General features: G+C 40.7%; 3 protein-coding genes across 3 annotated transcripts in view; 2 read left to right on the top strand and 1 right to left on the bottom strand.

Annotated features, from left to right (window-relative positions):
* The first annotated feature begins 4 nt into the window (after positions 1-4).
* On the top strand, positions 5-12458 carry mospd2 (motile sperm domain containing 2). Its single transcript, XM_057336874.1, has 15 exons — positions 5-54; positions 143-200; positions 889-1050; positions 1855-1941; positions 2188-2342; positions 3895-3955; positions 4044-4082; positions 4309-4433; positions 4609-4782; positions 8133-8251; positions 9843-9936; positions 10043-10139; positions 10222-10351; positions 10433-10535; positions 11497-12458. Exons 1-15 carry the CDS (start codon positions 22-24, stop codon positions 11635-11637), a joined length of 1578 nt encoding a protein of 525 aa, XP_057192857.1. The 5' UTR covers positions 5-21; the 3' UTR covers positions 11638-12458.
* A 2299-nt stretch (positions 12459-14757) lies between these two features.
* gpr143 (G protein-coupled receptor 143) lies at positions 14758-19808 on the top strand. Its single transcript, XM_057336879.1, has 9 exons — positions 14758-15270; positions 15848-15954; positions 16097-16191; positions 16285-16377; positions 16514-16623; positions 17720-17828; positions 17922-18039; positions 18134-18386; positions 19114-19808. The coding sequence occupies exons 1-9, from the start codon at positions 14943-14945 to the stop codon at positions 19212-19214; spliced, it is 1314 nt and encodes a 437-aa protein (XP_057192862.1). The 5' UTR covers positions 14758-14942; the 3' UTR covers positions 19215-19808.
* Positions 19809-19895: 87 nt separating this feature from the next.
* The window catches only part of tbl1x (transducin beta like 1 X-linked), a 16474-nt gene continuing 10962 nt past the window's right edge, over positions 19896-25407 (bottom strand). Inside the window, exons 8-15 of the mRNA XM_057336877.1 lie at positions 24248-24345; positions 24096-24156; positions 23825-23946; positions 23678-23752; positions 23311-23423; positions 22878-23043; positions 21781-21882; positions 19896-21699 (exon numbers count right to left, since the gene is read on the bottom strand). Coding sequence (XP_057192860.1) covers positions 21673-21699; positions 21781-21882; positions 22878-23043; positions 23311-23423; positions 23678-23752; positions 23825-23946; positions 24096-24156; positions 24248-24345 — 764 coding nt within the window. The 3' untranslated portion in view covers positions 19896-21672. The remainder of the gene's footprint in view (positions 21700-21780; positions 21883-22877; positions 23044-23310; positions 23424-23677; positions 23753-23824; positions 23947-24095; positions 24157-24247; positions 24346-25407) is intronic.

Genomic DNA, 25407 nt, shown 5'->3' with positions numbered 1-25407 from the left:
TGTCAGTCAGTGAGGACTATCATGGCGGATGCAGGGCAGGCTGAATCAGAGCAGGTATCCAGACAGCTAAAATTAATAAACACAACGAGTTATGTTAACATCTCAAATAGATTTTTAACAACTCTCCTACTGTCTCCAAAAGGACATCGAAAGTAAGATTGAAGCAACACGACAGAGGTTTAAAAGCGAGTTTGTTGAAGGTGGGTTAACGTTAGCAGTTCGCTAAGTTCACAAGTGTCATTATTCACAACAACACTGTTCATGTTCACAAAACGTGTTGATCTTATTAAAAAAAAAAGAGGTAATGTCTGATCCTTGTTAAATATTGTTTACAGTGACGTTTAAGATGTTCTGCATTATGAAAACAGCTGTTTGATTCAACCTACGGAGAATTTCCCTAAACAATGTTTTTAATATGAATCTTGTAATGTTATAACTCGCATACAAGTGCAAATGTTGAAAAGTTTTAAATGTTTTATGAGAGTTTTTTAGCCATAGCTAGTAGTTAACTGTAAGAATTAAACTTATAATAGTTGTACTCATTAATTTTGCAGTTAAAGTTTGTTTGATATTTATTTTGTGTGTGTGTGTGCTGATCACGTCACTGCAATATATCTGAGTACAAAGAACACATTGATTGATGTACTGCTGATGAAAACACACAATCTCTCTCAATTTTCAATGTAAGGGTGCTTTATTGGCATGACAAAATGTACATTGGTATTGCCGAAGCATTTGCAGCTGGGCTGCTTACAAATAGTGCAAGTATGTAATATAAACAAAAAGAACGATAATTATGGTAATAAAGTGTGATGTATGTAGTGCAACTCAAACAGTGTGTGTGTGTGTGTGTGTGTGTGTGTGTGTGTGTGTGTGTGTGTCTGTCAGGAGAGTCTTCTTCAGATCACTATGACTCCAGAGACGTGGAGAAACTCTTCAGAGAGGACAGTCTGGTGGAGAGCTACCTCACCTGGAGACACTTTGAGGTGGAAGACGCCTTAAAAATGATCGATGAGAGCTTTCGTTGGAGAAAAGAGTTCAACCTCAATGGTGTGTTTGTATGTTTTCATCTGTATATATGTGTGTGTGTGTGCATGTGTGTACATGTGTGAATGTGTGTGAAAATGAGGAAGTTGCTCACATGCGTGTTGGCTTGTTATTGGCGAAGACAGACAGACAGAAACACGTCTAGCACACATTTCCCCTCAAAAGGTGAAAAATAAAAAGTAATCATTTTTTTGCTTCAAGAAAAGAGCTATTTAAGAACCAGTAACACTTTTGCATTGTAATGATGTTTTTTAGTGACACTTAAGCACATTTTGTGGTTATTTTCTGCTTCGTTGACTTAAAATAGTTCTGACATGCTCATGTGACTCTGAGGAACATAAGAGAATTTTTGAAGAATGTTTTTTGATATTTAGTTATGAGTTTGGAACGACATACTTGCAGGTTTGTAAAGACACAGACATCATCAGTCAATCCTGTAATACTGGTGTACTCTTCTTATTTGAGTATTATTCACTTCTTCCCTCAATCAGGGGTTCATGTGCATCATGTGTTTTATTGCATTCGTTCTCGATGCTTCATACTGCTGTTAAAGAAAATGTATTAGCTCGGCTTCAGAGACAAAACTCCACTTGTCTGTAATCTATATTTTCAAGCGTTTCAATTCATAGCATTTCAAGCTAGTTTGTGCCGCTGTACATCCGTGAAACAACTTGAATGTGTCTAACAGACTAAAGCGTGTTGATGTCCGCTTGGTAAATATATCATGAGATACAGAGCGAACCGGTTGTGATGAATGAGGAGAAATGCGATGAATGAATGGAATTGTTCTGCTCTTTCTTCCTCCAGACCTCACAGAGAACAGTATTCCCCCGTGGATGTTTGAGACCGGTGCCGTCTACCTGCACGGCTACGACAAAGAAGGAAACAAACTCTGTAAAATTCTCCTCTTTCATGTCACGATTCTAGCTGTTCAAAAACAGCCCTTTGTGTGCGCAACCATGGCAGGAATCTGTGGAAATGTCATTTCAAACGTTTCACATTCTCCTCCCAGTCAGTGTAGTGTTGGTGACAGTCAAACATCACGATCAGTCACAGATGAGCAAGACCTCAGAGATCAGATCTAGTTCTACAGATCTTCCTTCAGTTCATGAATATTGTGTGTGTGTGTGTTGACTTTAGTCTGGTTCAGAGTGAAGCTTCACGTTAGGGATGCGAAGACGATACTGGACAAGAAGAGATATGTGGCGTTCTGGTTGGAGCGGTACGCCAAACGTGAGCCTGGAATGCCACTGACTGTGGTGTTTGACATGTCTGAGTCCGGCATCAGCAACATCGTAAGTATCTTCATTAACTCAACGTGCACCGGTTCTGAAATGACGCTCATGGCAAAGCGGCAGATGTAACGCTCCGCATGTCTGAGAATCTTCTTGACCGCCTGATGTAGCTATTGCTTGTTTAGGTGTTTACAGTTTATAAACAACAACATGATGTGACATTATTCTTGTCTTTAGCGGATGTGCGCTCATAGCTGTGTGAATATCAGCTTGTTTTAAATACGGAAGCACTCGTCTTTTGGTTTTGTGTCCATAATGTTTCCAAGTAAGAGAAACTAATCAATGAACTGTCTTGACTTTAAAAACTTGAGTTCAAAGGATGATACAAATGATGCCGTTTTGATGGAACTGGTTGAAAACGAATAAATATGCTGTTTTTCTGTTGAAGGCCACACAAGCGTGTTCACACGAAACACATGAATGGCTGTAAATATACTCTGATTAGTTGTGGACGGTTATTAAAGTTGGGACATTCACATTAAAGGGACAGTTCACCCAAAAATGAAAACTCGTGTCATTTCATACCTGTGTCAATTACATTGTGCTGACGAACACAGAGAACGATGTTTGGAAGAACGCTAGCGATTTTCAGTTCTGTGACATCACCACTACCATAGTAGGAAGAATTAAATGGTAGTCAAAGAAGGTGCCCCAGAACTCTTTGTGTTCCTAAATTCTTGAAAATATCTCACTTTGTGTTCAACAGAACAAAAAAATACAATCTTTTTTTCTGCTATGGTAGTGGACGATGTCACAGAACTGAAAATGGCTACCATTCTTCCAAATATCTTCCTTGGTGTTTAACAGAACAAAGAAGTGTATACAGGTAAATGATGACAGAATGTGAACTGGCCCTTTAAGGTCATTCTAGCCGCTGAAGATCCAGTGAAACAGACGCCATTCACTTCTCCACAGATTAACGTGACCTTCAGAACCCTCCGGTCAATCCGACTCGCTCCACTAATCCCAGACATGTTCCCGTCTAACTGTTTATCTCTCCGTCTGGTGTTTCTGCAGCAGAAATCAACCAGTTTCCTGTGAAGGGATTAGAGCGTTCTCTCCACAGACGATCTGAAGTGACTGTGAAATGCGCTTGTGTGTTTATAATTTAAGAGTGTGTTATTGTTGAGGTATGTGCGTGATTTATCTTGTGTGTGTGCGTGTGATTAGTGGTAATCTGGTCAAGCTTGAACCGGTAAAACTCAAAGAATGGTTTGGAGGAAAGTTGTGAAATTTGACGAAGGATCTAAACGTCCCTCTGACCCATTGTGGGGTCACCATCTGTCCACTTTTGTGAATTTGGCTCGGACTCGGTGGCTACAACGTGGCACGGTTTTAAAATAAATATTCTATACAAATAAAAGAACCACATGACATCTGGCCTGTTATTTTCTTCTGGTCGAAAGTCAATGTTGTGAAATTTCTCAGTAGTGGCTCTCAGGATTTAATGTGAAGCACAAGCAGAAACTAAGCAGAAGGTCATTGGAGCGTTAGAACTGTTTCAGTCTTTACGAAGTGTGTGACACTCATTCACGTTTTCTTCTTCTTTTAGGACATGGACTTTGTCAAGTATATCATTAGCTGCTTCAGAATCTACTATCCAAAGTTTCTTTGTGAGTACATGAGGACTGATATGAGATGACATCATCTGCTTCAGTTCATCTGCTGTGTTTAACCAGCTCGTGTGTTTCTTTATCGCAGCCAAAATGATCATGTATGAGATGCCGTGGATCATGAACGGTGAGTTATTCATTCATTTGATGAGTCCAAAATGAACACTCGACAAACGGCAGATGAGAGCAAAACATGAGCAGATGAAATCTTCATTAAACAAAAGAACTTTTCTCCAAAACTGTGTTGTTTTCAAGATAAACAACAATGGCAAACGTGATATTTTCTCAGTTCACCTGCTGCGGTCAGGTGTCTTCATACTGAAATGAATCTTGTGTTTTGTTTTGTGCGACAGCTGCCTGGAAGATCGTGAAGACATGGCTGGGTCCTGAAGCCATCGGTAAACTCAGGTTTGTCTCCAAGAGTGACATCCAGACGTTTATTGACCCTGAACACCTTCTACCGCACATGGGCGGGACGGTACGCAACAGTCAGTTTAAGAGATTACGTACTAGATTTCTCACGACACCGAACATTCAGCAGTCGACACAAACTACAATCTATTAATACAAATATGAACAATGAAGTAGGCATCAAGACGATAGATATTCTCATGTACTCACATTGACCGTGTTCACATGATGTGTCGTGACAGGACCAGTTTAAATACAGTTATCCTCCTCTGCCTGATGATGATTTCCAGTCACCCATCTGTGAGAACGGTCCAGTGATCAGTGAGGATGAGAGTGACGTCAAGGACATTGAATCTGAGTCTAAAGAGACCCTGGAGTCCAGCTTCAGTTCTGATCAGAACATCAAACCCAAGAAGGTGCAGTATATCACATTCACACCACATTCATATCACAACACAACCTGCATAAAGACAGAGCGTTTGGAAAGGTTTTAGGACATGGGTAGTTGGTGTAACATCATCAATGTAGAAAACAAATGGTTACTAATATAATTATTATTTTATGCTATTCATTTTTATATTTATAACCTCTTAACATGCACTCGGTCTTTGGGCGGGCCCACAGGGCGTTTTTAGCGTATCTGCATTTTTTTATTACCTTTGTTTTACATTCATATTTATTAGGAGTGTAACGGTACGTGTATTCGTACCGAACTGTCACGGGCAGCATTCCAAATATAGTCATCATTCCTATGCCCTACTCCCTAGACTTTGGAGTGAACGGGGCATTTACGTGCCATTATGTAGACGTTTGGTATGCACTTGGCAAAGGAAGCGATGTAATTTCCTCATTATCTTCAGCTGGCATGCGCCCGTGACAACGAAGCATAGTGTCCGTCAGCAGATGTCGCTGTTTTAATGACATAACTTAAGCATGAAACCTAACTGTTTGCAAATAAAACATACATTTTATATTTTGAAAAATTTTATAGATATTAGTGTTTATATATTATATAGCATATTTTAAAAACGTTTTAAAATATAAAATGTATGTTCGCCAAGTGCATTCCAAACGTCTACATAATGGCGCTCAAATGCCCTGTTCACTCCAAAGTCTAAACTCTAAGGGCTCTGCCCTTCGAAGGGAGTAGGGCGTAGGAATGATGACTTCATTTGGAATTTTCCCCGTGACAGCTTGTGATGGTTCGGTAACGCGTACTGTTACACCCCTAATATTCAATCATCTATCCAAAACTATGCTTTGAAAGCTGAAACACTCAATTCATGTTCTGAACTTGTTTTTGCTATCAATAGAATGCTTCAAAGATCATATAAAACGGCCTAAGAGTTATTTTTTCTCAATTTCGGCACGTGTGCGGTCCCCACATTTGATTTTTGCATTGTGATGTCAACAATCAAATAGTTTCCTCACAGAAGAATATTGTAATTCCTCCAAAAAAATATGTTTTGCATTTAGTTTGGGGATGAAATATTACTGAAGTATTTTCTTGACAGATTTCATTTCCTGCTCATTCTTTGAGATTTCTTGTTCTTTTGAATGTTACTAATGCATCTCTAAATGCTTTTAAATGATATTCTTCTTCTGTATAATCAAAGCCTTCCGCACACATTAACAGCAAGATGATTTTACCGTGGAAACATGGCTGTGATGTTTATCGGTCGTCGGTTTACAGTCACAGTGTTCGTGTTGAAGATTAAATCAGGATGTGATCATCAAGGTCAAAGGTCATTGTGCTTTGATGTCACAGGTGAGCGTGAGTCATGTGATCTCATTCTCATCTGCTGATGTATAGCTCCATGCATGCAAAACTAAACAGCTGCGATTCAGTCTCATTACTAGACTTTTTCTTTGACTATCTCTCTTTTCTCTCGTGTCTTTATTTGTTCCGTTGTGTTTTCCTAACTTCTTGCTTTTGTACTTTTGCTCACCTTAATGTTTGCTCATTCCAAATATTTGGGTTTCCAGAAAACACCTGTAACACATTTCTAGCTCTGTTGATTGAGCTTTGTGTTAGTCAGGGGTTTGATTCTCACGGAAACCAAACTGATCAAATGTGTCGCTTGAAAGCATCTGCAAAACCTGCTCACCGTGAGGTATTTTTACTCTGCGTGTTTTCATTTCTTATTTTCTGAAGCTGAATGTCAGTGTTCGGCTCTCTCAGGAATGTAAACACACGTCACTGATATTGCCGCACGTCACCCGGTCTCTCTGCTGACAGGTTCAGATGATTGACATCTTCAGTCAGGTTACTTTAGGTCATGCTCATCATGTGACATGTTTGAAGCTGATGTGCGTTCTCTGTCTGTCTTGACACAAGGCCCGGTAAGACAATGTTTGATGTTTCTGCGCCCTCGAGTGTCTTCGGCATCTCATCTGCGGCCAGCACATTTCCACCAGCAGTACGTTTCATCAGCTCTTCATCACTTAGATAACAACTTCAAGTCATGTTTTATTGGGTTTATTACGTGTTTTTAATGACGTCTCATGTGCAATGTTTGAAAGATGTGTTCCTGTGTTTCTTTTAGTGATGATTGTATTTCAAGCATTTCGTTTCATTTGTAGTTGTGTGATGTGAACTGAGAGCTGGTTCTCATTCAGACGTGTGATGTGGAAGCCAATGATTAGTTTCATGAAGTGCTTTTGATTTCAAGTTTAACCGAATGATTTGTGTTTAAACATGCTGATCTGTGGTCTCACGCGGTCTGGATGATTTAATGCAATCGTCCAAACCAAAATGAAGAAGTTGTGTTAGCAGATGGTTTGTGGTATTACACTGATGTCTTTGTTCTTATTATGCTGAAGCTTTACGAGAAACTATTTGCATCCGCTGATGTCCGTCCTTCTTCTTGAAGCAATCACATGATATTTTACACTAACACTCCAAAATAACACTGACTGTGTGTTTAATCACACCGCAAAAATATTATAAACCTCACTCTTAGTTCTCATAGTCAGAGACAAGAATTTTAATAATCATTTTTATTATGATCATTCATACTGTGTTTGTTTAAATTGTTCTTATTTAATGGACTATAAAATTTCATTTCATGCTTATTTACTAATGATCTAATGACCGAAACATTTCATTGAATGTGGAAAACACTGGTATGTTTAAACGCTTGACAGTTTATTCAGTCGGTTGTAATTTGATGTTTGATTTGTAATCTTCATTTCAAGTTTGCTGCAGTTTTGTGTTCTATGATTTTGATGTTTTTGACATTTCACTTTAATCTGACGCTGAATAAAGTCCACAACATTTCAAACTCAATGGTCTCTTTCATTCTGTCGTATCGCTCTCATGAACGCTGCTTCTGTTAACCGTGTTTACGTGATGACCTTTGACCTGTGACACAAGCCTCCTCCTGCCTTTCTCGACATCATTTCCGTTTGGTCCCGGCGACTGAAGTTTCGCTTCTGCAGTAGAACAGAAGTGTTTGTGTTTGGGCCTCCTGACCTCAGGCGTACGTGTGTGTGTGTTTCCTGTAATGTTTGGAGTGATGTGTGAAATGTCCGTCTGTTGGTTTAGGTGTGAATGGAGTCCGTGCTGTGTGTTTTATGTTTTGGATCGCACTGAACCTTCACTGTGTCCTTCAGTTCTGTCTTTATAGCGCAGCTCCGTTCAAACTGTGACCTCACCACATCTTGTCCAGTTACATGTGACATGTGTTTAGCGTGACGTAACGCTCGCAGAGCTGTAACTTATTGATAGATGATAAACGATTGTTTTATATTTGATGTTTTTCAGGTGAACTTTCAAGAGGAAGGTCAGAGGTCGGATGATCTTGACAGAAGTGAAGGAACTGGTCGACTCCGAGGCGTCAGAAAACCTACAACCACTTTCAAAGGCACCTTACTGCACATCGGGTAAATGTACTGCATCCAACATGAAGCAGACACACGTGTGATCAAAACATCACTCTTCACACTGTCCTGAGCTAAAGGACACGAGGCGTGATGAAAGATTTGATATGAGGATGTGTGTCAAAGGGCACAATTACTATCTGATCTGATCTGACGGCATTTCGGTGGATTTTAACACGAATGATTTCATAATCTCTTGCCAGATGAAAGTTAACGCGTTTCACTTATGGACAAGTTTGTGTTCAATATTTTGTGTTCACATGTTTAGACTCATTTACATGAAATCACATGAGTGTTTAGCGGCGTGAACAACCGACCGGAGTTTAATCCCATCAGGAGCGGATTAACAGCAGGTATATTACAGTTAAACCAGTTCTCTTGCTCGCTGCCTCTTGTCTGATGGGTTTGATGTTTTGAGTCTTCATTCAGCACATGTGAGGCGTGAACATTCATGAAATGTGCTGACTGATACCACGTACACTCAAAAAAATGAACTGTCGCTGCTGTTAGTTTGACTAAACCCATCCTTGTTCACAGTACATAAAGAATGCAAGTAACTGAATTAACGTAAGTTAACTATGTTATTTAAACTGAAAATGTAGATCTGTCAGCTTTACTTAACAAGCGTTTGACTGGTCAACTTAACATTGTTGAGTAGAACGCAAAACTCTATAATATTGGACCTATTGTTGAGTTTACGTAATATAAACAAGTTAACTCAACATGACTGGTTGAGGGGGATTTTCAGTTCCCAGCATGCTTTGCGTAGGACTGAATTTAGGCAGTAAATTTCGAAATTTAGTGTTATTTTAAATGTTTTTCAGTAAAGAAACAAGACTTGTTTGTGCTTAATGTTCATTTATCTTTGAGGTTTAAAAGAGTTTGTTGTATTTTTGAGTTTTAGGGTGACCATTGTTTAGAAGAGTGGTACATGTGCTGTGAGAGGTTTAAGCGCGCTCGTGATGTCTACTGCATCATCCAATGAGCTTTAACTGTGCTAATGCCAGAACTGAGATGCCTCTCATCTGATTGGCTCATTGTGTTTTGACTTCTGTATATTATTTATGTACGACAACAAAAAGTACCATTGAGAAGGATAAATATTGAGTTTAATTAACTTCAAATTACTGGTACAATCGGAATGGTTTGGATGTACTCAAAAAAGTTTTGTCAACATTACTTAAATTTATTTTGTTCATACAACTAAAGTGTTATTTGTTCAAATGACTTAACATTGTTGCGTGGAACCACTTGACGCAGCTTTTTTAAGTAAATTCAACAAATCCATTTTTTTGAGTGAATAGTCTTGTTTTACTGACAAAAAAAGTTCTTCATGCAGACATGTGACGCACAGACAGATTCATAATTCTGATTTATTCATTCATTTGCATTATTTAAGTAAAGATATGTCAATATTTATCGTGTTTATTTTTATACGGTTACATAAACGTGATTGAATATCTATAATTTTTTGAATCTGTTTGTTTGACGGTTGACTTTTGAAACCATTTGAAATGAAATGAAATATTAAGTTATGTAGAATATTATCACGCCGATGAAATGTGTAGTTGTGACTGTCTGTTCTGTGTCTCAGTCCAGCAGAAGAGCTCAGCTTTGGTGCTAAAGAAACCGAGAAGAAATGTTCCATCGTCCTCAACAACGTCACCAAAAACCACGTGGCTTTCAAGGTGAGACTTCTCTGTTCACTTCTGAGGACCTCGACAATCCATGTCACGAATCAGCTCCAAGTGTGTTTGCTATCAGAACCGCACTGAGGAAATCTCCTGTACGCAGGTGCGGACGACGGCTCCAGAAAAATACCGCGTCAAACCCAGCAACAGCAGCTGTGAACCCGGCGCAAGTGTGGATATTGTGGTGTCGCTTCATGGAGGTAAAGAAGAGCACATCTCAACCTGCTCTCGTCTCGCTTTCATTACACGTGACTCTGGACTGTGTGGATGTTTGTCTCTCAGGGTTCCAGGCGTCGCCGCAGGACCGGTTTCTGGTCATGGCTGCTGAGATGGACGCAAACACTGGATCTGCTCTTCCTGATCTGGCTCAGTTCTGGAAAGAAGTTCCCAAAAGCAAAGTCATGGAGCACAGGTGATGATCTCACTATGAGCTTTGATCAAGAGGAGATTACTGCTGTAATGCAGTAAAAACACGTTCTCATGTCTCCTGCAGGTTACGCTGTCACGTCCTGGAGAGTCCAAAGTCTTTTCTCGTTAACTCCTTTGAGAATTCATCAGTCACAGCCGCCAACGAGCATCACGATCTGCAGACCACGGTGAGATTGTCGCAGAACCATCGCTTGATCTTCGTCATTACTAAACCTATTTTGTGAAACTGATGCTTGATGACGTCGCGCACTAATTAAAGGGGACAGTTCACCTAAAAATGAAAGTTCCGTCATCATTTATCATCAAGTCTGTATAAATGTCTATATTCTGATGAACACAAAGAAAGATATTTGGAAGAATGAACAACCCCATTGACTCCCATTGTGGTAGTCAAAAGTGCCCCAGAACTGTTTTGCTGTCCTACATTCTTCAAAATGTCTTCTTTTGTGTTCAACCGAACAAAGAAAATGGTCAAATAATTGTTCCTATTATGGGAGTCAATGGGGGGTGAAATCTGTTTGGTTATAAGCATTCTTCCAAATATCTTTTTCTCTGTGTTCATCAGAACAAAGACATTTAGACACATTTGGAACGACTGGAAGGGGAGTAAATGATGACAGAATGAAATGTCCCTTTAACATTCGTGATGTCATCACCTAGTTTTAATACTGCATTCCAGACACCTCGGAAAGGGGATATTTCCCACCACAAATGCGGAAGTAACGTCTGGATTTACTAACATTAAAAGTATTTAGTAACATTAATGTTCCTAATGATTTAGTAGCATCAAAACATGACAAGTATCTTTTAACACATCAACATGTTCCCACTGAACGAAAGCAATGGTTTATCCAAAAAGACACTAGGTTTATGCGTTATACGCGTCTTCTGAACAAAAGTGGCTAACGGGGTCGGTAAAGTGCTTTCCTAATCTTTCACCACAGCGCAGTCCTGTCTTGCTTGTGTGATCAAAGCTCAAAAACACTCCACGTTCTGATGATAAAGAATGAATCCACATTGAATTTATTGGGCTATGTCTGTTTGCTTGGAATGATGTTTCAACAAGATGAAAAAAGCAGGACCTGGTGATGGTTTGAGCTTTGACTGAGTTGATGCGTGTGTCCGCAGCTGCTGCGCGTCATGGCCACAACCTCTCGTCTGGAGCAGAAGCTGGACGCCTGTCTGTGGCTACAGAAGGTTCTTGTGGTTCTGGTGTCGTTTCTGTTGGCTCTCAGCTTCATCACGTCTTCCTCACTGTGGGGGTCATGAAGCAGGTCTCGAGATCAGAATCCAGATGCTCAGACTTCAGCGTGGAGACGGCCTCCATTTGATGGGTTTAGCGTGATAAAGGACCAGCACACATGGACAGAATGTTGCCACATCGCTCTGGTCCACATCTACACCAGACACTCGGCGAAAAGCATCTTTTATCACTCGCGGATTAAACCAAGAGAAGTTTAATTTATAAAACATGTTGTGAAGAGATCATGCAAATGTAATTTACTCTGATTTTTATATATAGTATTTTATAAACGCATGAATATATGAAGAAAAAACAACACTGTCATGTGCCTTTTCTTAATGTTAATGTTAACGATGATCTCACACATTCCTCAGACCCACACCATCATGATCGATTGTGATCGTAAAGTATTTCTAATTTCTCCTCTATAACACGTGTCGTATGTGGGGTCACAGATGGTTTTCCAGCGAGCACTCATTCATTCGTCCACACTGAAAGCACAAATTCTTCATGACATGATGTGTAATGTGTGATTACATTCTGGATTGTCCTGTTCTCCATCAGCACCGGCTGATGTCAGCTGTCAGGTTTTCCTCGAGTCTGAATCATGAACCAGTGAACCTCATGTTCTGAAGGTTGTGTGACCTATGAACTCAAATCACTGTTCTCTCAGTATCAGCATTTCTACAACTCTGTTTACTGTGTTTCATTCATGTGATCCACAGTGTATTTGAATCAGTTGTGTCTTTGTTTGGAATCCCATGACCCTAATTCTGGGAAATTCATTTTCACTAAACCATTTCTAAACCTCTTGTGACCACCCAACTGTGGACGTAATGACTAAAGGAACAGTTCACCCAAAAATGAACATTCTGTCTTCATTGATTTACTCTCAATTTGTCTTTGAAGAATGCTTGTAACGATTCTTGGCCACGTTGACCACCATGTAGGAAAAATTGCTTTATAAATGTCGTTGTTCTGATGAACACAAGAGAAGATATTTTGAAGAATGTAGGAAAGCAGGAAATGTAGGAGGCTCTTGACTACCGTTGTCATTTTTCCTACTCTTGTAGTCAATGGTGGCCAAGAACGGTTTGGTTACAAGCATTCTTCCAAATATCTTTCTCTGTTCATTAAAGAAATGTGTACAGATGTGGAACAACTAGAGAGTGAGTAAAATATTACCATTTTTTGTTAGGGGAGTGGTGGTGGGGGGGGTGAACTGCCCCTGCAGACCATGCATAGAAACCAGAGAACGTTCGGCACATGGGAGCTGAGCCTTTTTATATAATCAAACACTGTTTTCATCTCTCATGAATACATACAAGTAAAGTTACAAAGTTTTAGTATTTTAGCCATATGAGCACACACTAAAGGCTTATTGTCTAATGTATTAGTAGTAATTAGTAAATTTACCAGAAGACGGGAGGAGTTCTGCTGGTTTTACAGCACCATCATATGGCCTCACAGCGCTATAGCAATTTAATCATGATTTTATTTACATTTTACTTGAGAAAATGTTCTCAATTTCGAAATAAGATTTTACGAAATTAAAAATTAAACGCTGACCTGTGTGAAAAAGATCCGGGCAGAGGATTCTCAACACACGTGGGGAGAGAGAGAGACTTGTTACCTTGTTTACTCTGAGACGATGAGGAACTTTATTTCATCTCCTGTGATTCTGTCCTGAGGGAAATATCAATCAGCACATTTATGTTTCATTCTTTGGTGTTTTTTTTCTATGAACTCTTAACTGTGAATATCTATCTATCTGTAGCCTATATGCATCTTCACTGTAGGAAGGCAAGAAGTCTTCTAAAAGCTCAAATATATCGCGATCCCTCCGCCAGGCAGTGTACTGTCCTGTAGTTCTTCAGCGCGCCGCAGTGGCGCAGTAACACTGATGTTATTCGGTCACAGTCATTTACAACGCGGCAGAATCAAGAATATCCGCTTGAATACTGTCATTTCATGACACGATTAACTTTATTTTACTTTCTAAATTTAGACATTTACCTTATTTTTTATGTGTGTGCCTCAGTTTTCACCTTAATCGCAAATGGATAATGTTGAAAGTAGAAGTAGTGTTATATACAGAAATAAAATGTAGATACAATAAGGCAGAATAGCTGTGCACACTATAGGAGTAGTGGAAGTGGAATATTGCTCTTAAGGAGCAGTTATGTGTTTAGGAGGGAGATTGCCTGGGGCAAGAAGCTGCTTCTGTGTCTGGAAGTCCTGGTGTTTGGTGCTCTGAAGCGCCGGCCAGAGGGCAGCAGATCAAAGAGTTTGTGTGCTGGGTGTGTGGAGTCCGTGAGGATTTTTCTTGCCCTGTTTTTCACTCTGGAATCTTACAGGTCCTGAAGTGTGGGCAGAGGAGCACCAATAATCTTCTCAGTAGTCTTCGTAGGTGTGATTTGGTGGCCGAGCCATACCAAACACAACAGTTATTGAAGTGCACTGAACAGATTGGATGACCTCTGAGTCGAACTGGGGCAGTAGCTCCTGTGGTAGGTTGAACTTCCTCAATTGACGGAGGAAGTATAACCTCTGCTGGGCCTTCTTTACAATGGAGTCTATGTGGGACTCCCACTTCAGGTCCTGAGAGGTGGTGCAGGAGCCCAGGAACCTGAAGGACTCCACAGTATCCACAGCGCTGTCCAGGATGGTGAGGGGGGAAGTGATGGAGGGTTCCTTCTGAAGTCCAGCATCATCTCCACTGTCTTGAGTGCATTCAGCTCTAGGTTGTTTTGACTACACCCGGCAGCCAGCTGAGCAGATCCATCACCGTCTTGACTGTGGTGTCATCTGCAATCTTCAGGAGTTTGACAGAAGGGTCTGTAGAGGTGCATGAAGGAAATAAAAGTAATGGCTAGTCTGAGTAAAAATGTATAAAAATCAGTTTTACACAATGAATATGAAAATGGATGGTAAGTGTAACCTGGTCTTCTCGCCCGCTCTGCGCGGGCCCCGAACCAGCGTCGGTCCGGATGGGAGACTCTGACGCTCGAACGGGGCGGCTAAAGACCGCTGTCTCTGGCGCTCGAGCGTCTGTTGGGCGGAGTGAGGTTTACCTTGCGCAGCACTCTCTCTCGCTGGCCTCCGTTACATAAGCATATGTTTTATAAGATTGAATCCTGAGTGTGGGACAACTGTTAGAAGTAATGTTTCCCTTAAAAGACATTTTAAAACTAGGAAAACGAAACGCTAAAGGCATGACAGGAGGGTTCGTAACGAAAGAAACAGGCTTCAAACACAGAGTTTGTAAAGAAGAAAAGCGCTTGTGAACACATGACCTGCACATTCTTCAGTCTGGATTAAACTCAAGCACATGATGATGGAGCTCGTGATTTCACTCGTCAAATGCATGAATTCACTCCTCCTCTCTCTTCTCTCCTCCATCATGGCATCTCCACGGCTCGAGACTTTCTGTTGTCCGAACCGTGACCCCGCCACAGAGTTCGTCGTCAGTTTTCAGTCGGGATTCTTCAACTCCATCTGCATCTTCAGCTCCAGTTTGAGTTTCATCTTCTCTGTTCTGCAGCTGTTGCCGAAGCGCAGGAGCTCGAGACGTCTGTCTGCGCATCCGCATCCCAAACCAGCAGCATCATCCCGCATCGTGTTCATCATCATCCTGTGTGACGTGTTAGGATGCGCAGGTAAACACACACGACGTTTTTACAGTCTGATGACGTCATTCTTTACGGGTAAAGCGAAACAGTGACGTGTGAATGAATTATGTAAAGGAAAGACTTGTAAAAAGTGAAACTGTTTTTGCCAAGTGGTTGATGTCCTTAGGACAACATCATGTTGACCCTGCGACAACATTTAAATCAACCAATCAGATTTCAGAAATAAGTTTACAGTTTATTTTCAATTTAATCTTCCAACCAGGATCAGGTGCTTCAGACCATTGTTTTTCTCTTCTTCTCATTTCCCTCTGATGTCAGGGGTAAGTTATGGTTGGGGTTGGGCTTTGGTGTGGGTTTAGGTCTTATTTATAAATATGTTGCCCTGAGGACATCAACCACTTGGCAAATCAGGCCGAGACAAACAAACGGCACACATGAATATTGAAAAAGTGCAGAAACATTCACGCATGTTTGGTTTTTGATGCAGAAGGTTTGTTGGATGTCAGTTAGTACCTTAAACTGGGATTAAACCGCAGCGAATTCCTCTCCTAGCCTGTCTCTGATGGCAGACGGTGAGACTGTGATGTAAATGGATGTTTTGTAGGAATCGTGGTCAGGTCGTCCATGTGGCTGGGCTTACCAAACCTGGTGGACAACATGTCAGTGAACAGCAGTGACGTCTGGCCGCAGGTCTACTGCGTTGGAAGTTCAGTGAGTCAGCGGCTTCCTTTCACACGTTTCTCTGACATGTCATACTTTACATTAGTAAGAGTACTTGAATCAACATGATGTTTTCACCAACACAGATTTCTTGTCTGTAACTGTATATCAAAGTGTCATATTCACTCGGCAGATGTGGATCCAGTTATTCTTCAGCGCGTCGTTCTGGTGGACGTTCTGTTACGCGGTGGATGTGTTTCTAGTGGTCAAAAGATCAGCCGGCATCAGGTTTGTCCGTCACGCGCTGATGACCGAGTCTAAATGTGTATGAAGTGACTGAGCCGTTTTCTCTCTCACACTGGATTGGTTTGGTTGCTTTAGCACTATTGTGTTGTATCACATGATCACATGGGGTCTGACTCTGCTGCTGTGCGTGGAGGGCGTCGCCATGCTGTATTACCCCTCCATATCCAGGTAAACTCACAGTGTCTTTAAGAGTAATGTAGGGCACGTGTTTTCTTGCCTCCGTGTGTTGTTACGATGGAGCAGGGCACACGGTTTTGATATAAAAGCTGTGATCACGTGACACTCGACGTGTTTTGATTTGTAGTTGTGAGAAAGGTCTTCAGCACGCCGTCCCTCATTACATCACCACGTATGCACCCATGATGCTGGCACTGTGTGTGAATCCTGTGCTCTTCACTGGAACCGTGTCTGCTGGTCAGTGTCATCTTCATTTCAGCTCTCATGACGCTTTTCCGTAAAACAACTGCACCAATAGCGTGTGAGGGAATGAAGAACAGTGATTTCACCCTGGTCAAAACAGATGATAAAAAAGTGACTATTGTCAGTCATTTCAGACTGTGGATGCTTAAGGTTTCTAACAAGCCTAGGCAATATGTACAAAACTGCATCTTATTCTATTATTATTCTTATTTATATTGACTCAAGGCTGGAATACACTACACGACTTTTAAAATCTAAACAGATCAAATCACACATTTCAGACTTTTTGAAAGCTTGCAGAGAAAAACAGGGCATCACACACAATGACATGTGCACACTAGCGCAGACTTGCTGCAACACGTCCAGACTGAAAATCTGAGCAAAAGTCTTTAAAGTCAAGGGTAAATCAGAGGAAGCATCATCTCAACCAAACACACATCAGAGTATTTCCAGAAAAGATTCGAACACATTACAGGTCTCCTACAACAATACATCACAATTCAAGCTGAATTTTCAATTAAAGGCATAAAAACAGAACTTTCTCTAAACAACGTGTCTGAGATTAACAGTGTTTCTGTCTGTCTGTGTGTGTGCATACGTGTGCGTGCATGTGTGTTTGCGTACGTATGTGTGTGTGCGTGCACGTGCGTGTGTGTGCGTACATGTGTGTGTGTGCGTGTGCATGCATTTGTGTGTGCGTGTGCATGTGTGTTCATGCGTGTGTGTGTGTGTGTGTGTGCATGCATTTGTGTGTGCGTGTGCATGTGTGTTCATGCGTGTGTGTGTGTGTGTGTGTGTGTGTGCGTACATGTGTGTGTGTGCGTGTGCATGCATTTGTGTGTGCGTGTGCATGTGTGTTCATGCGTGCGTGTGTGTGTGTGTGCGTACATGTGTGTATGTGCGTGTGCATGCGTTTGTGTGTGCGTGTTTGTGTGCGTACATGTGTGTGTGTGTGTGTGTATGTGTGTGTGCGCGTGTATGTATGTGTGTGTGTGTGTGTGTGCATGCATGCGTTTGTGTGTGTTTGTGTGCATACGTGCGTGTGTGCGTGCGTGCGTGTGTGTGTGTGCGTGCACGTGTGTGCGTGCAGTCACATCTCTACTCAAAGGTCAACAGGGCATCTACACTGAGAATGAAAGACGTCTTGGATCTGAGATAAAAACAAGATTCTTTAAGATAATGCTGGTGTTCTGCATTTGGTGAGCGATTCATCCGACTCTTAAAGTGTCACACGGTGCAGATGATGTGAAACGATGTGGCGATGATATATTTCTCTCCGTTTCTCGTGTTAGCTGGCTGCCCAACATTATCAATGAAAGTTTGTTGTTTTATCTGGAGATGCAAGCGGACATTACAGCCAGCGATCTGAAAAACATCCGGAACGCTGCTCTCATCACCTGGTTTATCATGGTGAGTTTAACACACAAGACAGAAACGTGAGACTTCAACTCTCTGTACTATATATTAGATTATATATTATAACTCTCTCTTGTCTGTTCTGAAGGGAATACTCAACCCCATGCAGGGTTTCCTCAACACGCTGGCTTTCCACGGCTGGACGGGGCTGGATGTGGATCTGACTCGACAGAGACGCAGGGATCTGCCCTGGGATTCTGCATCCACGTCTGTGGCGGTTGCGGGCGGGTGGGTTAATCCGATAGTGGGCTCAACACTGCTGTATGAAAGCCACGTACAGAAGAACCTGAGCACCAACGGACATCATCAACCTTCAGACGCTTTAAGTGTCTTATCGGAAGGTAAAAGACTCGAGCAGAACTGTGAAAACTCTCTGATCTATGAAGGCTACTGATTCATCTCATCTCCGTTGTGAATGATCTGATCTGTATCAAATGTGAAATAAAATCTACCTTCAAATGCCAAGTTGTAATTGTGCATTTAACTTGTATTCACATGCTGATTCTGTGTTTGTAATCTGTACTGTGGGTTTTTATCTTTGCTTTCTTTTGATGGGGTCGCGTGGACAGCAGGGAAAGATCGATGCTAAACTTTGCAATATTTGAAATATGAAAATAATCAGGCTTTATCTGCTCAAAAAGAAGAAACTAAACACTAAGCATTAAATCAAAATCTTTAGTATTTTGACAGAAATGTAAGTGTTATTTAGTAACAGAGCTCATAGTAATTACGACTTGACCAATTGTGTAAAATCAATGTTTTTGTAAATCACATTTTGTTCTTTGTGTGTGTGTGTGTGTCACGTTAATAATTCTATAATATATATAATATTGGTGGGTAGATGCAGTTCACGGTAATAACTTGGCGGTTTCATTGAAATGACATCTTAGAACAATTTGGGTTATAGCACCTGAAGGTCCTGAAGCAAATTTGAATTAGAACTTAAATCTGGGTCTGTATTTATAATTATTGTAAAGTAAGCAAACACACAATTAAAATGAGTATGTTATAGGGTAAGGATCTGTTAAAGTGATCACATTAACTAGTCTTGTGTATCTTATGTCACAGGTTCAGAGTCTAGTACAGTAGAAATCCACATATCCAGTGACCAGCGAGAGTCTGAGGACATAAAACCAGACGGCACATCACTGGACAATTCTACAGGCTGATGGTCATGTGACCACCGCTTTTATATTCTTACACCTGTACAGCACAAAAGAACATCATTAAAAGAAACACGATCGGTTACGACGAATGCGTGAAGAAATCAACATATGTGTCACAAATCACTTCAGATCATTTCCAGCATGTTTACATCGCCTTTCAAATTCAATATGAATGAATCAAAATGTAAAATGATTTGGCCATATCTGTCTTTGAAGACTGTTTTGATTCCTTCATGAAAAGACCGTAATGTTTATAAAGTTATTAGGGATGTAACAATATCAAAATCTAAATTTCTAAAATAGAACATTTTTCTAACATTCTCTATGTTAGACCTGGAAGACCCATCGTTTCATACATCATGTGACCGCCATAATATTGAGACGATTTTGCTATCGCGATATTGATAATATCAGCACATATGAATGTAGAAATGTTTGTTGCACATGTTTTACTAGTTTTATACTTCATTAAATATATTCTTTTTAAAACACTTTCTCCTTAGATAAGTGTGTGTAGTTTTAATCATCACAGTCAATATTTATTGCAGTTGTGTTTGGTGATGTATCTGTGATAATCATCAGTGAAATATATAACATTCAATATTTAATCTAAGAGGTCATGACATCAACAGTTTGGCATGTCACATTCAATACAAAAGAATAAAAAAACACCAGTTTGTAATATCAAAATAGAGTGATTTATTTGAACCATCATGTGGTTTGTCTATGAAATGGATTCATGACAAACATGTACAACCCAACTGCCAACATCCAATCACAACACATTTCTCTGTCTGACACAGACAGTTAAGGTCTCTGGTGATGACCGAAATCAGCCAATCACTGCTGGACATTACGCCAACACGTGATCACTTCTAATACAACCAAAAACAAAAAAAACATGAAGGCAAAGCAAATGAGTTTTGTGGCGTTTAAAGATGTGTTGACCAGACAGAATTGAATCCGCTCCATCCCTTTTCGGAGATTTAATATCACATCTGATGTTCATTATTCAATCAAACAGACCGCATCAGATCCAGACGGCCATGACGCTTTAAAGGTTCCAGCAGACAACATTAAACCCATCCTGAAGGGACCGTTCACCCAAACAAAATGAGAATTCTGTCATCATTTAGTCATCTTAAACCTGTTTGAGTTTCTTTCTTCTTCAGAGCACAAAAGAAGATATTTTGAAGAAGGTTGATCATCAAACACTGAACTCTATTGACTACCATTATATAAACACAAAACCACGGAGACATTTCTCAAAATATCTTCTGTTGTGTGTCCCTGAAGAAAGACTCGCATACAGATTTACAACTGCAGGAGAGAGAATAAACGATGAGAGAATTCTCATTTTTTGGGTGAACTGTCCCTCTAAGAAACATCTGACAGTGTTGTCAATGTGACCGAGCGACAAACTTGAGTTTCCCCAGTGCGACTCATTTCACCCGAGCGGATCTACATTTACTCCGCTTCTCACACATAAATATGAGTTTTTATCTGCCGATGCAACAAACGACAGGTTGATTTTGTTTTTATTGTCCCGTCCACAGTGAAATCCCATTGGTCCACAATCCTGCTGACAACGACTGTATAATAAACATCAAGTATACAGGATTGAGTTTAGACAGAAAATTGACTCTCTTCTGGAATCTTCACATGACGTTTGACCGCATGAAGATTCAGACACAACGTGACCGGTCTCCAGTGATCAGTCATGTATCTGTTCCTTTAAACCTCACTGACAAAACCCGGATTTACACATCAATGCTGTTGATGTCGATGAAAACATGGCTGGAATGTTTCTCTCGCTCTCATGAGACCATCTGAGACTTTGTGAGGCGATAAGTCATAACATCAGTTTCCTCCAATAACATGTGCTGCCAACCCAGCAGGCATTACAAAACAAACAAACAAACAACGGTGTCAAGCCTCAAAAAGCCTCATAGAAACATATTTCCACAGTTTATCAAATCTGTGCTGTTATCTAATGTACAACTTTACATTCATTAAATGTACATCCCCTGGGGAGAACACACCTTTATCTTGATATCTGAGGAATGAAACGTATTCAGAAAAGATTTGCTGATGTTCTCGCCAGTAGAACTTTCGTCTCTCTCTCCTCCGCTAAGATTCACATTCATTACAAATCTCTCTCACACAATCAGAGAGAAACCCAAATCCCTCCGAGAGACACCAGTGCTGCCCATCCACACCACACGACTGTGAGAAAAATCATCTTTAATATTCATCCCCATCGTTCGGCCGTCCGGTAATGAACTGACCTGACGCCGGTCACAGAACGCCGAGAGAAGCTGAACGTCACAACAGCACAATCTCTCTCGTCTCGTCCTCTATATTTGGTTCTTCAACATTTGGATTTTTTATCTCCGGGATTCATATATGAAGTTTCAGAACATCAGAAGTCACAGCTGTAAAATCTCACATCTGTCCAGTGTTACTTCCGTAGATCAAGAACACAAACCTGGGAAAACAAAAATCAGAGCTTCGGTATATAATGCACACAAGCAGATCTGAGTGAAAGTGGTTTCAACAGAAGACGTACCGAACCGTCAGACGCGCTCGCTCCAACTTTATCTCCAACACTGTTCCAGCACACTTCAAATATTCCACCGGTTCCTCTGTAGCTGTTCACTAGAGATCCGCTCTGAACATCAAAGCATCCAACACAAATACATCATTATTCGCGGCATTAATAACACGAACCTGCGTCCTCTAGTTTGACGCTTACTTCAGAAGACAACCTACAGCATTCTCAATGTTACTCAATTGATTTTAATTGAATACAATTTCAACTGAACTGAAAGTTAAAATGGGTCTCATACAATATCTTTCTACTGCATATAGAAAACATTCGCCGGATATCCAAATTCACTGTTTTCAGGAAATGGAAAAAACGCTGTACTTGATTCAAAGATTAAATACTGCGTTGTCAAGCACTTTTTGAAACGTTTTATTGCTTAGATATTTCCAAAACCCAGTGACAAACATAAAGCGTGACTAATAATACAAATGCACAGGACAATGCCATATAAGTCGATTAGGATAAAAGCGTCTGCCAAACTGAGCTGGGCGATATATCGTGCGATTCTTATGCTCTCAGTTTCTCAATGAATTACGGTTAAATGCCGCCGCATCCGAAAGCCAGAGGGCGCTCTCGCGCAGGAACTCTGAATATAGGAAACAGAAGAAGAACGATTAGTTCCCGGAAACGCCTGTGGTCGTATTCTATCGCTGTTCTTCAATGATAATAAAGTATATTTATAGTAATGATGTTTGACGGGTGTTGCTTTTCAAATGAACGTTCTAAACGACTCGATCTCGTAGTGATTTTAGGTCGAGCAGTACTTCCTACTGGTCAAAGAGCCGTAGTTCACGGAAGAGCTGCGCAGAAAACACAGACTCGATGTAGACATGTATTATTAGCGTGAATCGCGATATATATCGCCCAGCAGTGCCAAATGCATAAATGTAATAATAATGATTTATGGTGAAAAATAAAAATCAAGAAATATGGCGATACGAGGTTTCAGAAGGACAGCAGCGATTTGAAAACCATTTGTGAGAAATTCGTGCTAAAAGATGAAACCACAACAATGAAATAAATGTTGCAACTCTGATGTGTGTTAATGTGGTACTGACCGCAGTGTCCCAGACGTGCACACATTTATCGAAAGATCCGCTGGCCAGAAACTTTCCATCAGGACTGAAGGCCACGCTGTACACCGGCTCCTGATGTTTAGTCAATGTGTGAATGCAGAGTCCTCTTTCAGCGTTCCATAACCGCACCGTTGAGTCAAAAGATGCGCTGGAGGACACACGTGTCAAGTCCGGTCTGATCAAACTACATCATACTTCACCAGATGAAGAGTTTTGGTAAACGACGTTTTTAACATTTTTCTAAAATCATGTGTTTTATTGTGTTAGTTAGCTGTATTTTTTGAGTTATTGTGGCCTAAATCAAAACAAACCAACTGCAGTTTGATGGATATTAATATGAATGCACAATAAAAAAACGAGTTCTCTCGGTTTGGAACCAAACTCTTTATACATTATTTCAATGCTTATTTTTTACCTGGCCAGCAGAGTATTACACACAGATCCTGCAGGACTCCATTTGATGGTGTAAATCTCTTTACTATGAGCCTGAAGATCGTGCAGACATGAATCCTGCTTCATGCTCCAGATCTGAATCAAGAACATCATCACATTCACACCGGCTTACTGTATTCAGATTGACATTCTTTTCAGCAAATTCACTGAGAAGAATCCAAAAGCTTTTTCTGCCTGACAGAAATAAACTGAACTGCACATCTCTCAACAAAATCACTGCAGCTGAACATTATTTTGACCCTGAACATCCTTCAAGCCTAAATATATCTGCGCTCGAATAAAGGTTTCTTTTGTGAGTTACGAGAAGGATGCCGTAGATGAGATCAAACCTTTAGGGTCATATCATCTGAGCAGGACGCCAGCAGAGTTCCTGATGGATCCCATTTTATAGCGTTGACTTCATTCTGAAAGAGAAGGAAGAGCGTCAGCAGATCGTCTGATCAACGTCACGCACAGATGTATGTGCGTATGCTCACCGTGTGCCCTTGAAAGGTCTTGAGCGGTCGCTCGCTTCCTAGTCGACACACGTGGATGCACATGTCTGTACTGCAGGAGGCAAACGTGGTGTTATTCTGCCAATCCACATCCAGAGCCGGAGCTGCCGAGGACAAGACATGATCGTTTTCAATCATATTTCTCACTTCACGTTTATGAACTTTGAACTCGGACTAAATCAGATGTACTGTATACACACATCTCATCTCCAAAGCCATCTCAAGTCTGAAGGTTCAGGGTCGGCTTACTCACCGGAGTGAAATGGAAACTGTTGTTTGGCTTCACCTGTGTGCGCGTCCCAAATGATTGTCGTCTGCCAGATGAAATCAAAATCACACACAGATGTCAATGAAACTTGAATTATTGTCCACGTGACACGTTTTCTTGGGAGTTTATTGATTTACCTTATCGACTCCAGCGCTCAGAATGCTGTTGCCTTTCTTGTTCCACTTGAGGGCAAATATAGGACCCTTGTGCTGACCCAGTGTCCTACTGAGGTTCCCTAAACAAACACCAGAAACACATGAGCTCTCGCCGCTGGACTTCTTGTGCGTTAGAGAATCATCCGATGTTTACGACTTAAACAATCATCCGATGTTTAAGACTTTTTACGACGGTTTCCATCCAAAGTTGCGAATTTAGCTTATGTGCAAAATTGGAATATCGCATAAAACATTTTCGAATAAGCACCGTTTCCATCCAACTAGTCAACCGTCACTTCCTAATAAACTGCTACTAAATATCAGTAAGAAAAGTAAGAGAAGCCACTGAATATAATTATTTTCATATATAATAATACTTGCGCAAGCAGACGATTACGAAACACAATAAATGCGTTGCTTTTGTGGATGTCTGCTGTTTGGGAAACACAGTCGTGACAGTTCTAAGAGGCAATTACAGAAACACTTGACGACTTTGCTCAGGCATTTAAGAATGACCATCACAACATTTCTGATGCTATGACACAAGATCAGTTCTCTGGTTAGTCAGGTTACGCCGTCTCATAGTGCAGTTACATCACTTTTTGGAGGAATTTATTCGGCAAATGCGTTTCCATCTCCCATTATTCGCATTAAGCCTTTTTTGCAAAAATGAAAAACCACCTCAAGCGAGCGTAAAAACTTTTTGCGAATTAAGGGTTTTTAATTTGAAATTTGTCGTTTCCATCACTCGTTTCTGATGCGAAACTTCAAAATGCGAATAAAACCAGAGTGATGGAAACCCGCTTAGTGTTACAAAGCAGCTGTACATGAAACATATTGACTAGAAGCAAAACATTCAAGTTACACAAGTAAAAACAAAACAAGTGAACACACGCAGGTTCATACACACACACATGCATAAAACACAACCACACACACACACACTCACACAAAAAACACATGCACGCACGCACACAAAAAAACCACACTCACACAAAAAACACATGCACGCACGCACACAAAAAAACCACACACACACAAAAAACACATGCACGCACACACACAAAAAAACCACACTCACACAAAAAACACATGCACGCACACACACAAAAAAACCACACACACACAAAAAACACATGCAC

This window comes from Triplophysa rosa, linkage group LG6 (assembly GCF_024868665.1).
Source record: "Triplophysa rosa linkage group LG6, Trosa_1v2, whole genome shotgun sequence".
Lineage (NCBI taxonomy): Eukaryota > Metazoa > Chordata > Actinopteri > Cypriniformes > Nemacheilidae > Triplophysa > Triplophysa rosa.
This window is presented reverse-complemented; position numbering and strand designations above follow the sequence as displayed.